This window comes from Eretmochelys imbricata, chromosome 5, assembly GCF_965152235.1.
Source record: "Eretmochelys imbricata isolate rEreImb1 chromosome 5, rEreImb1.hap1, whole genome shotgun sequence".
NCBI lineage: Eukaryota > Metazoa > Chordata > Testudines > Cheloniidae > Eretmochelys > Eretmochelys imbricata.
The window spans coordinates 109,497,884-109,511,484 of record NC_135576.1 but is presented as its reverse complement, the minus strand read 5'-3'; the positions used below and the strand labels follow the sequence as shown (position 1 = coordinate 109,511,484).

General features: G+C 39.2%; 1 protein-coding gene across 6 annotated transcripts in view; it reads right to left on the bottom strand.

The window, feature by feature from the left end:
* Positions 1–326: 326 nt before the first annotated feature.
* The window catches only part of CCDC171 (coiled-coil domain containing 171), a 238,783-nt gene continuing 225,508 nt past the window's right edge, over positions 327–13,601 (bottom strand). For 4 of the 6 annotated variants that reach the window (XM_077817681.1, XM_077817683.1, XM_077817682.1 and 1 more), the window contains exon 26: positions 7,416–12,281. In XM_077817681.1, the coding sequence (XP_077673807.1) occupies positions 12,072–12,281 (210 nt within the window). In that variant the 3' untranslated portion in view covers positions 7,416–12,071. Of the gene's footprint in view, positions 463–7,415; positions 12,282–13,601 lie in introns of those variants that run through there. The other 2 variants (XR_013346211.1, XR_013346212.1) reach the window with 2 other exon arrangements.

The window sequence follows — 13,601 nt, the reverse complement described above, 5'->3', positions numbered from 1 at the left end:
TGCTGGCCTTGGGGGGATAACGGGGTAGGTGGGAGGGGGCAGTGGGGTGAGAAGAGAGGGTGAGGGGAATTTGGGATGTGCAGGGCTGTGATGGCCAGAGAAAGAGGCGACTTTCTCCTGCTCCAAGGCTGTGGCTGCCGGGGACAGATGGCCCTCCTTCGCAGCCCCAGCTCTGTGGCTGCCATGGCAGGGGAGACCCCCTGTCCTTCCTAGCCCCAGCTTGGGGGCTGCTGCGGCGGAGGAGACAGGGCACATCCATCACATTAGAAAGGTAAGACTACTGATATTAAAATATGAGATGCATGCTTTTATTTCTAGAACAGAAAACCTTTAATTATTATATAGTTTTTTTTATATAGCGCTTTTATCCAAAGCGCTTTACAATAGTTAGCTAACAGCACAAACAACACTTGGAAAGATCATTAAGTAGTCCGCCGAGACCCTCAGCAATTTTCAAGTGGTCTGTGAACAAAAAAAAAAGTTTGAGAACCTCTGCTGTATACAATACTCTGTCAACTCCATGAACTGAATTTATTATTTCCATTTTTCTACTACTTTCACTTAAATCTAGGCACCCATTTTTTCAATTTCTGGTTCATATGCAAATATTTTATTTACTTTTTTTTTAATTAACTTGTGTAATGATGGAGGAGTAATGGTATCTTCTGAGGAAGAACATAAATCTTTTCAACAAGGTACTTCACAATATCAACAAATAGACCACTTGTTTAGAAATGAGCTTAGACAAGTTACCAAAAGTTCATCCGATCTGAAATTCTATTACAACATTATCAGACAGCTATTTGAAGTAAATGGGTTTACAGTGAGGTAACTAAGAGAAAATTTGGCCAAACAAATGCAACTTGGATCTTGTAGCTGAATCCCAGCTAAGAGTTTAAATTTCAAATGAGGCAGGTCAGGTGGAAAAATATATTAAAAGATGACTTAGATTTGATTTATTATACGCCAGCGAGAACATGAACCATTAGGGAGTCAGGTCTGTGATACATTTTGGCAAGATCACACTCCTCACAGGATATTTCAACCTCTGCTCTGTGATACGATCAGTTTGGAGAATGTGGAAGGATTCGCACATTGGAACTATCTTCCTCTCTTCTTACTACATTAGTGTTCATTTTGGAAAAGAGGGAGGAGAAAAAAATGAAGAGTCGGGGGGGGGGGGAGGGGAGAGCCGAGGCAAAGGCCTGAGAGTGAAAAGAAAAGAGATGTGGAGAGGGAGAAAAAGGAATGGAGCAGATAGGAAGAAAATGAGAAGTAGAAAACTAAACAGATAACCGAGGATAAGGAAAGCAGCATGAAAACTTGGCAGACATTTCTGTGAACACTTTCCTGAGGATAATGGCCCAAATTCTAATGTCAGTTACACCACTGTCGAACCAGAGTTACTCCATTGATCTCAGCTTAGTGGCACCAAGATTTACAACTAGCTTTCCTGAGTTAATCTAAAGAGAGGCCCAGGATATGTCTATAACATCCACCATCTCTAAATTGGATTTCAAGTGCCCAAATGTTTTAATGAACATGAAAGATGAGTAGCAGCTGCTCAAAGAAATAAGTTTGTATTCTACTAGTTCATGTGGTGAACTGTAACTACTGTGAACTTTTTGAGAGGTTCTCACAGACTCAGACATAGGTAGAAGCCATTTCAGTTATTAAAAGAATCTAAGTCTTTTTGTCCAAAAGGAGAAACTCCTCCCTTTCAAATTATAAATCTTTATAGAGCAATTCTTTCTCACTAGGAGGAGGACTTCAGACACTTTTTCAAATAACCCCAACTGTTTAATCTGTACCCTTTGGGAAGTCATGCTGTGTGTGTACGTGAGAGAGAAACAGCTTTTTTGAAATAGGAAAAATCTTCTGGTTCTGCTTGGCCCACTGTAAAACTAGCTGTCTGTGGGAGTGGAAGGAACCTAATTTTCCTTTTGAAGAGAATGGCATTACATGACTCATGAAGCCTTATCCTTTCACAGCCTGGTCAGGACCTTCCATCCACAGGGGACTGTAGGAGAAAGATGCACACAAATTCCTACTGCAGAATAAATGGAGAGTGCATCAGTTAACGTATCACGGTCCACATGCCCAAAGGGAGAACAAAAGGTTTAAACCCCAAATATGAACAGTTGAACCAATTCTTTGCACACTGTATTACAGTAATATAAAAATGAAACTGACAAAGGTCTTTTATGAAATATTGTAATGTTCTGAACTGGATGGTCATTTGGAGCTGTTCATACAGACTCTGGTTGTGAATCTATGTATTTACGTATATCAAAAACTGGGCCCATAACCTGTACTGCAATTTCCATTATACCTCACAGCAGGGAGGGACACATCCCCAGACAGGTGTTTACACGAAACCAGTTCCAAGTAACTGCTGTCCAGTGGGAAGAGATAATGGAAAGACATTGAGACACCCCAGCTCTCCAATCAAAAGGTTTCTACACTGTGAATAAACATGAGTCAATATGGACTAAGGTGGGGGGAGGGGGAGAGAAAAAAAGCCTTTTAAAAGCAGCCTTGTGTCTGAAGTTTTGCATCCAGAAACTGAGGGACAGCTACTTGGCAATGGCTGTCTGTGAAACACTGGCTAGGGGTAAGCTGGGAAACTGTTCAAAAGCAATAGGTAACTTGCATTAGATAAAGGATTTTATCTAATATAGAAGTGTAAAGCCTGAGGTTGAGTTTGTGTAACTTGTATCTGTTTGCTTTCCCGTACTACTTCATCTTGGAATCTGTGGTTTCTCTATTTACTAATCATTTTGTTTATTTTTAACCCAAGCAGTTCTCTGTTGTGCAAACTATGTGGAGTGTGGGAGCCAAAGTGAGGTGACGGGGGTGGGGTGGGGGTGGCTGGTTTCCTGCCTTTGGGGTGCCAAACCAGAGGGAGATAGTTTGTGTGTCTGATAGTTAAGAACTCAGGAAGGATGGATTTGGGGATACTCTAAACTTGAAGGGCTGCTGATGTCATCCTGCAAGAAGTAACTAGGCTTGTGGAAGCCAGGGTCATAACTTTTGCACGGTGATAGCCTTGTGAACAGGCTACTGGTGTCCGGGGTCTGAACCAAAACTGCCCAACATAAAGACACGCAAGGTTACAGAGCAGGTGGTGACAAAACCCCTTGCTGGTCTGGGTGATCTCCAAACATCACACCTGGTTATTTATTTTTCCTTATGTAGAAAACTGGAAGCTTTTGATCTTAATTTATAGCAAACAGATCTAAAATCAGATCAGTCATGGTGTTCTCCCTTAGGTTTTAAGTAATTTGTTTGGAATCCTAACAGATCTAACATCCCAGTACTCATACTAATGTTTATCAATTTCCCTATCCCAGTGCTCTGATCATCCAACCATTCAGACGCAGAAATGCAAACCCAAATGACATAAATACTCCAGAAATACTTGATGAAGAATTTGATGTAGTCACCATTGTGCAGGGGAATGTTTCACACTGGAGACAATTTCCATTTTCAACTAAACCAGAATGCACTCACTGACTGCAGAGCATTCAATAATAATAATAATAATAATAATAATGTTGTTAATCTTTGCAGACATATACAACTTTTCATCTGAGGATCTCAAAAAGTGCTTTAGAAAACTGGATAAATTATTCCCATTTGATTAGATTTTTTGCATTCAGTAGTTTGCAGGAGAACAGACTAGAGAATATCATTCTTGAGGGTTTTTTTGGTAGGATTACATTATTTCTAGGGCTGTCAATTACTCACAGTTAATTTACGTGATTAACTCAAAAAAGTTAATCACAGTTTTAATTGCACTGTTAAACAATAGAATACCAACTGAAATGTATTAAATATTTTGGATGTTTTTCTACATTTTCATCTATATTGTATTCTGTGTTGTAATTGAAATCAAAGTGCTTATTTTTTATTACAAATATTTGCACTGTAAAAATGATAAACAAAAGAAATCGTACTTTTCAATTCACCTCATACAAGTACTGTAGTGCAATCTCTTTGTCGTGAAAGTGCAACTTACAAATGTAGATTTTTTTTGGTTATATAACTGCACTCAAAAACAAAATAATGTAAAACTTAGACCTACAAGTCCACTCAGTCCTACTTCTTGTTCAGCCAATTGTAAGACAAACAAGTTTGTTTACATTTACAGTAAATCATACTGCTCTCTTCTTATTTACAATGTCACCAGAAAGTGAGAACAGGTGTTTGCATGGCACTTTTTTAGCCGGCATTGCAAGGTATTCTGCCAGTAGAAGAAATGGGAGTGGAACCCAGTTCTCTTAGCTCAGAATTCAGCACCTTATCTAATGGACTATACTATTCTCAGTGGGCCCAAATCTCAGCGGCAATGATGTCTTCTCTTCTCCAAAAGAGAGGCATTAGTCTGCAGATCTCATTTGATATCTCCAGTTAAAAAGGATCTAATCCTTTAAATTTAAAACATATTCATAGTACCTCAGCCACCCAGAGCAAACATTTAGAATAGCTTGTAGGTGCCTTGTAGAAAAACTTCCATACCTTCATAGAATTTACATAAGTATCATTACATGTCATTCCACACAGTCACATTGGTATATGAAATGATAGCACTTTGCACTTTTACAATAACTTTCATTCCAGCATCTCAAGGGCCTTTAGAAACGTGGGGATTATTTATCCCCATTTTACTGAGGCAGAGGGGTTAAGGCCAAAGCTTTAAACATTGGTACCCAAATTTAGGCCCCAAATCCATAGGCAGCTGGATTTTCAGAGTTGCTGAGCAGTTTCCACTCCCATTGCTCCAGTGGAAGTTCTGGGAGGCCAACGTTTCTGAAAAATCAGGCCACTCATTAGTTATCTGACTTAAGACACCCACATTTGAAAATTTCAGCCTAAGTGACTTGCCTGAGGTCTCCCAGTGAAATAGTAACTAAACCAGAAAAAGACCCCAAGTTTCCCCAGTTCTAATTGCTAGACCATCCTTGACTCCCTCAGTAGGTCTGGATGGTCACAGAGAGCTCATCTGTGAGCCACTTTATGTGCACTCAGCCCCCCTGAACAGGCCTGCTTCCATCACCAGTCTATATTTAGTGGGGTGAGTAGCCTCAGTGAACACCAAATTGTGGTGTTCTCAGTACCTTTCCTAGCCATAGTAACTTCCATTGCCATGTCATGTGAGGGTGTTATGATAGATGAAAATAAGTTATGCATTGGAAGAGGATAGTGAAAAAAGACAAATTAGTCTGTGTCCATTAAAGAAGCAAGATGAAAGGCCACAGGCAAGACCTAAGGCAAATTTACAAAAGCTACAAGAAGGCGCTCCTATATTCAACCTGAATTCTAAGTTTGCTTTTCACTTTTCAAAGTTTATTTATTAATGTATCAAACACACTTCTCACTAAGGAAAAACCCACCAATATTATCCTGTGAACTCCATCACTAGCTCAAAAGGCAGACTGAAAATACAGAGTCAAGAGCTATGTAGAAAGCACAGCCTACTCCATAGTTCCTCACGAAATATAGTGAATGCTAGTTATCACTTAGACTGTATCAGATTCTTCTTCAAGCAGCGTAAAACCATTTGCTTTCCTGCAGTATCGTTCTATATAGAAGCACAATGTGTCAGTGGATGCTTCACTGAAGAGGACTCTCTGTCAACAATCATTGTTTCATTGGCATTAATGTGCAGTAAAAGACAATGAAGCATGACTCAATTAAACCACCAAATACTACATTCAAATAACATTAACCCCTGACATTTTAAAACAACTGCAGGGTTTTAGCTGCATGACACTCATTAAGGTCAGTTTCCAAAATGTATACCTCTAAGCATCTGACTTAAGCCCACATCAGCACATCAGTTCAGAGTGGAGACTAAAAGTAAGATTCACCTAGTGTGGCTCACATGTTGCAACACACACATATATAATCATATTTATGAGGTCACTCTACCTTTATTAACCTCCACATACCGGTAAGAGGTAAGAAGAACAGAGTTTCAAACTAAACTCCGAATTTCTTTGCTTTTTGGAGTTTCCGGATTAGTAACTATTACAAGAATGAAGGTTTAGTGGTTGTAGCTGGCTTTTTATTACATAAAAAATAAAATGTGCTACTGGCATGTTATGGAATCAGGTGCTGCACTGGCCCTCAATCTGTGCCAACAGAATCTTACAGTTTAATAGTACTTTATGCAGTAATCAGAATAGACTGAGTCCTGCCCAGTGCTGAGCACTGTGCCTTCAATTCAGGAAAGCATTGGCTTAACTTTAAACTTGTGACTAGCCATGATGAGCACTTGGCGGCAGATGAATATACATCCCCACATTTGTTTCTTTGATCCAAAGGCATGTATTTTTAAAAGTATGCAATCCATGTGCCTCTTCCTGCAAGTCTTCACTTGCATCGATATACACTACTCAGGTTAGTAAGGTGTGGCAGGGTGGACTAGGTTCAGAGGGCCTCGCGGCCCTGCATCACCCTGTCCCAGAAAAAAGCAGCAAGAAGTCCTCCACGCAGCCTAGAGTGGCTGCAGAGGAGTGGCCAGAGGGGCTTATGGAGCAGCCAGTCTGGGGCCAGAAAGGCCCTATATAAGACTAGCAGCAGAGCAGAGAAGTTCAGCTGCAGTGTAGAGCTTGAGAATGGACTGATGGAGCAGCAATACTGTGGGCAGCTCGCTGTGGACAGGACTGAAGCCCAGGGAAGGCTGCTGAAGACCGGGCGCCTGGCTGGCAGGAAAAGCAGCAGGACCAGCGGAAGGTCAGAGAGGGGACAGGTTGAGCCCAGGGGACTGAGCACCGAACCTGTGCAGGCCAGTGAGGGTACCGAGATGGGTCCTGCTGGTCTGGATGAAGATTGAGCCCAGGGAGGCCTGCTGAAACACCACCAGCTGCGGGTACTGAGATGGGCCCCGACTGGGTGGTTGAAGAAGGCAGCTCCTCTGGAATAAGCCTAAGAACTACGGCCCCATACCAGGGCTGTGATAAGAACTTGGGACTGTATACCCCAGAGGGCTTAGATGCTGAAGATCCAGCAAGAGAACTATCAGCTGGTGGTGCTTGCGAGAGGCGGGTGTCACCCCGATGTAAGAACTAAAAGCAAAAGCAGGCTCACACCCCACCAACCAAAGGGGCTCCCCATGAGTGGTGGGTGCCACCCCTTGAAAAGACTGATTGCAGGTATGTCAGCCAGAGAAAAGGGGGTGCCCATGAAAGGTGGTGCCGACCCCATTACATAAGGGTTTGCAGGATCAGGCTTCCTCTGTTACTGCTTATTGTTAATTTGCAGCTGTAACAATCATGGTATTATCACTGTTTTACCATGTATTGGTAAAAAAATAATTTGAAATGGCTGAATATTGTTTAAGAAATTATATAAAAACACTAAGTCTGAAGTATATTATTTCTTGATTCATGATTTTTATTGAACTTCAAACAAACCAACCCTGAATCACAGACATAACAGAGCTACACAAATGCTGATGATGTAAGACGGAAAATACCAATTTAACACCTATGCCATGGAGTTGTATAAAAGCAAAAGGGAAGGGGGAAACATACAAGCAGTGAATAAACAGTGGGAACATGAAAATTGTCCCCTGTATCCAGACCTCTCTCTCAAGAAGATGATTCTAATTTTAAAGAAATTTCTGTATAGTCTTTTTATTTGCTTGTGCCATTTTATCTGTCATATGGCACTTGAAATAAAAAATGGTAGCCTAATGCACTTCAGAAATGCCACAGAGAATTACCAATAAAGAACTGGTTTAAAGACTAAAGTAATAAAACTTTTTAAAAAAAAATTAGCATCTTTGACTACAGTAGATAAAACTGTATAAAACAGAATATTCCTTGAACTATATTCCCAATGGTCCTGGATACTGCAAGTAGATCCATGTAGGACCCTGGAATCGATGGCAAAGTGCCACTGAGTTCCACAGGACTCCATTCAGTTACAAGGATTCACTTGTGCAGATCCTGTTGCACGGTTGGGGTATTAAAATGGTATCAGACAGATTCTTGTATAATAAAACCTCAGTTTTATATGGAAATATCTCACAAAGGCTTCAACATTCAGAAGTAACTGTGCTCATAAAGTGCAAAAAATCTAGTACACCTGGCTTGTTTACAGCTAAATAACTGACAACAATGAAGCAACTTCATACTTTAAAAGTCAGATAAAATAATTTTCTGTGAACTAAGTTATACCATTGATCATAAAGGTTCATATGGAAAACAGACAGAATGTAAACACTGACAGGATAGCAGTATGATCAACTGCTGATATAAGTGATCAACTGCACAAACTGACCTAATTCATGAAGAGGTTGCATATTACAAAGTTTAGAGTTGAGAGCACTTGAGACAAGAGAGTCACCTCAAGTTCACTATTTAAGGATCTGACTTGGTGAAGAGTTCCAACGTCTTTTCTAGCATTGGAGAGGACTCCCATTATTATATATCATCTTGACTAATAGTAAAGCTTGTGCTGAACTTGCAAGTGTACATTTATAAATAAATACAAGGGGGGGAGGGGGCTAAAAACCCAGGAAAAAAGATGGCATAGAAGCACCTGGGGGTAAATTGTATCTTTCTAGGGCAATACCTGCAACCAATTGTATGGACTGTGAAATTCGCTGAGATGAGCCTTGCAGAGTGTCCTTCAAATTGCTTCTTATGGGTTGGGAGCAAGCGGATCCTGGGAATATGTTGGGTAGGGAAATGTCAGCCCATCTGTGCTGCTCCTCCCCATAGGCACATGGCTGCTGCAGAAGCTATGCTGTCATTAGCAGTCACCTGGATTATTTGCAAAATGTGAGGGGTTAGAGTGCAGAAGATATTTCTGATCAGTTCTACCATCATACCCATCATCATGCTACCTGAGCACCTTGCCAGAGAATACACATACATAATGTACATTAACAATTTACAGAAAGGAAATTGGCAACTTAAAGACTAACAGATTTATTTGAGCATAAGCTTTCGTGGGTAAAAACCCCATTTCTTCAGATGAATGGAGTGAAAATTACCAATGCAAACATAAATATACTGACACATAAAGAGAAGGGAGTTACCTCACAAGTGGAGAACCAGTGCTGACTGAGCCAATTCGATCAGGGTATTAAATTTGCAAATGAATTTTAGTTCTGCTGTTTCTCTTTGAAGTCTGTTACTGAAATTTTTTTGTTCAAGTAGAGCTACTTTCAAATCTGTTATAGACTGTCCAGGAAGATTAAAGTGTTCTCCTACTGGCTTTTGTATGTTACTATTCCTGATGTCTGATTTGTGTCCATTTATTCTTTTACGTAGGGACTGTCCGGTTTGGCCAATGCACATGGCAGAGGGGCATTGTTGGCATCCTCAACTGAAAGAAATATGAACAGTGATGAGAAGCACTTTAAAATGTTTCCCTGTGCCTACCAGCATAACCTCCACCTTGCTTCAGCCAGCTCCTCCTCACACAGCTGCAGGATAAATGGGCAGTGTTGGTGTTTGCATATGATGCGAATAACAGAGAGGGGTGTCATCTACATATTGCTAGCATTTGAGACCACACAGGCTCATAATCTCTCCTAGCAGTTTCATGTAAATAGTGAATCAAATAGTAGCAATGCAGCTTGTAAATGAAATCTGTGGTGGCAAACGAGCATTTATCCACCACTATCCGGGCCATTTCTGACCTGTATTCTGGCCTACAATCAGCTTGTTATAGACCTAGGATATTGGCTATGGATGGACGTATTTGAGAAATTTGTTTTTTCCCCTCTCACTGCCTCCAAATGCATAGAGTCCCAACATAGTGGGTTCCAGAGTGTTCCCAGAAAGGGGAAGAAAGGAATGCCATGGAGGCAACTTCTCTTTTTGCAACCGTCTTAGGTGAGATCTGCCCAAGCAGGATCTTTTCTGCTCCTTTAGAATTTCTCACTTGGTCACAAAAGCTTTTTTTATAAACCTGACGAGCAATGCAGCAGCATTTTCCTGTTGATGATCCAGATTATTGAGTCATTAATGAGTTCATGTACCGAAGAGTTTATGCACAGTGTATCTCAGATGGACACCTCTCAAATGGTACTATTTTTAAAAGTAAGCATACGCATATAAACCATAGATATAACAAATGCTCAGTGAAAAGTATTATGTCACTCTACACGCAAGTATAAAAGACCTTTGACATTACATATATAAGAAAAAAGTAAGGCATTTTCAATACTTTTACTCGGAATAGTCATGGTTAGGAAGGAGGGAAGCTGAGTCTTACGAAGTGAATAGAGCAATCTAAGCCAAACACATCGTAAAGAAAAGACACTTTTTATATCAGTATTTTTGAAAATAAAAACAGCTCAAATATTATATTTGTGTGGATCTACCTCAAAGTGCCTGCAGATGCACATGTAAATAAGGGACTTGAAAATCAAAAATACTTGAAAACTTGCTTGTGGGTTTCAAAGTTCTCTAACCTAGTAGAGTCCTCGGTTGAAGAGAAAATGGGAATTTGCATGATTTTTCTTACAATGTGTGTATTTTGTAGCAAATATCTTCCAGGCAAAATAATAAAGAACATTTCAGTAGTCAGAATTCTTAGCATCAAATGTTACTTTTAACATAGCACAAGAAATGAAAAATTCCATGTTATTTTTATAATGTATCACTGGTCCACAATGAGAAACAATCTAATACATAGATTTTGCATTCAATCTCTTTGTCAAAAACTACATAGCACATCAAATGTTAATAGCACTAGGGAGTTGGTGATTAATACAAAAACAAATACTATATTATAAATTTTCTTTTGTTCTTCACTCACAATGATGCAAGGTGCTAGAATGTAACCTTTAAGGGTTAAAGAGTTTAATCAATGTCAATGTCTGATCTTCTGAAGGCGATAAAGAACAGTCTGTCGAGCGATACCCAACAGAACATCACTTTGTCAAGCCACAAAGCACCCAAAAGCTTGTCAAGTAAGTTACCAGAAACCTCTTTGTGGTTAGAACTCAGCTCCTTCCTGCTTGACCTATTATTTGATATTTGACCACTTGGTTGCAAGACACTTGCTCTTTCCAGCTGAAATGTCACTGGGGCATCTTGTCAGCTCCCCGACATCTCGGCCTGACATACAATTTTACTTTTGTGTGCTACAAGGCAGAAAATGCAGGGCAATGGCTTTGCTTTAAATTCTGTCAGCATCAAAGATGGGCGTCACTCTTGGGTCCTACCAACAACAACAAAAAAGGAGTCTATTTTGAAGGTCAAAACTGCCATTACTTTAAAATATTTCAGTTTAAACTAAATATATTACCTGCAACACTGGTTTGGGAACTGTCCTTATAAAGTACATAAACATGTCATCAGAAATCCTCCCTGCACAATTGTTCTACTTTCTCATCAAATGCAGACTTGATAAAAGGATGAGTTTTCAACGTCTGCAGGGACCAGATTCAGCAGTTAACTTAACTTGTTCAAATGGGCAAGTGGTATCATGTAGGAGCAACCTGACCTTCTCACATTGACCAGGAGTGACATTATTGTGCAGGAGGAGAAGCAGTCACATCATTTCTGTTTTGCACAACCTGCTTAAAGTTTGCAACTAAATGCTTGTCTTCAGTTGAGCTGACAAGAGAGAAGAGGGGGCTCAGTGAACCATGGCAGGGCTGCCATGAAATGACAGGAATCATTGGCATACATTTCAAATAGCTCTCTCAATCCTATTAAAGTACTGCAGTCCTGATTTAAAATAGACAAGTATGAAACAACTTTGATAGATAGAGACTAAAATGGCTTATTGATTTTTTTAAGTCTGAAGAAAATTACCCAAAATGTGTCATTCTTTAACATTTAAAAATATATTACATAAAAATGAGCAACTGTGATAAATAAAACTAAAAAAACAAACAAAAAAACTGGACTGTTTCACTACACCAGAGTGAGAAGTACAGAAACATGGATGTATGAACTCACCGTTTTCAAACAAATGTAAAAATTAGTGTCACATGTTAAAGCACAATTCAAAGGTAAGATAGCCCAATAAAATATCATTTTAATTGCATCATTTAAAATTTATACACTTTTTCCTCATAAAATTAATACAAAATCTTAAAAGCCATTTTGTATTGTTCTTTTGGTGCTGGCTGAGATGTTGAGGGCAGAGGAATAGGATGAAGACTGAGAATGGGATCTATTGTGAATAGACCTGTAAGATGTATCTGCCTCAGCTTGCAATGGCAAAAAATCTGGGATACAGCTCTGGTCAGGCTGAAGTGCTGATCTTGAAGCCATGGGGATGTTTGAACTGTCTCGTGATTCCTGGAATAAAGTTTAAAAAAACAAAAACCACACACACTTATTGTGGACCAATCAAAATCAATAAATACAGTACAAATAATTTCAATTTGTCCTTCACACATTTATGTGCCAGTTCTTCTTTGTTTTATTAATTTATTAAAAATGTATATTACTTTGCCAGGCACTTCAACCCTTGGTAATCAGCAGCAGAGAGCTTCATATGAAGCACTTTGCACGAGTACTGATCATTAGGGAACATCAGCTTCCACAGTCTAAAGAATTTTGCACATGTTCAGTACATATTTACCATTTGTAATGCTGGAAATCTTATATTAGAAATGACATTAAGAGGTATTTTTTTCTTGATAAATACCTTAAACTTACTCTCCCCCGACACCGTATTGGGAAGAATCCTCATTTTTGTCCATGTGCTTTTTCATTTTTAACCACATTTTACTGTAACTTAATCAAACTTTTCTTTTAACATTTGTTGGATCATAAAATCATCATAAAATAAACGCTCAAAGTGCCTTATTTGGAAATGTGATTCATGTTTGAGAATGTGATTCATGTTTATATATATATATAGCAATGTTACCATCAGAGCTCATTCATATCAATATAAACGGTAGTATACAACAGTAGAATTCCAAATATTTCCTTAAAGCAACTTCTGTGGTTTTCCCTCTTCCCATTTTTGCACATCAAAGATTCCATGTATGGTACGCTTAAGCATACTGAAATTAGCCATTGCACTGTCCACAGCATTATATGCAGTGGTTAAAATGGCCCATTAAGGGACAAAAGTGCAATATGCTGTTGAGTTTTCTTAACTTTTTTCTTTTAGGAAAAGGTGTTTGTGTTCTTCTAAATATCCATGATTAGCATTTTGAAAAAATGCCAGAGTTCTAATGGTTAATGTTACTATACTTCCATGATCCATAAGCTTTCAAAATCTGATGCACAATTTTTTCTGGTCCTGAGATTTATTTTTTCATATTATATACATATATATACACAATAGTAATGGGGGGAGTGAGGGGGAGAGGGGAACCCTCTCTCTCTATATATATATATAATGAGAGAGACAGACAGACAGAGGGTTCCCCTCTCCCCCTCACTCCCCCCATTACTATTGTTGAAGAAAAATCAATGGTTGCATCTAACACCTAGTTCAGCAATTTTCTTTGATGTTGATTCTTTTGATTTCCTGATACTCTACAAGCTATCTTATGGCTGACTGAAATCAGCAAGGTTTATGCTGGACCTTCAAGGAGAACCAATATGGAAGGAGGTTCAAATCTCCTTCAATTACAAGGAGGTATTTAAAATGAAGTAGTA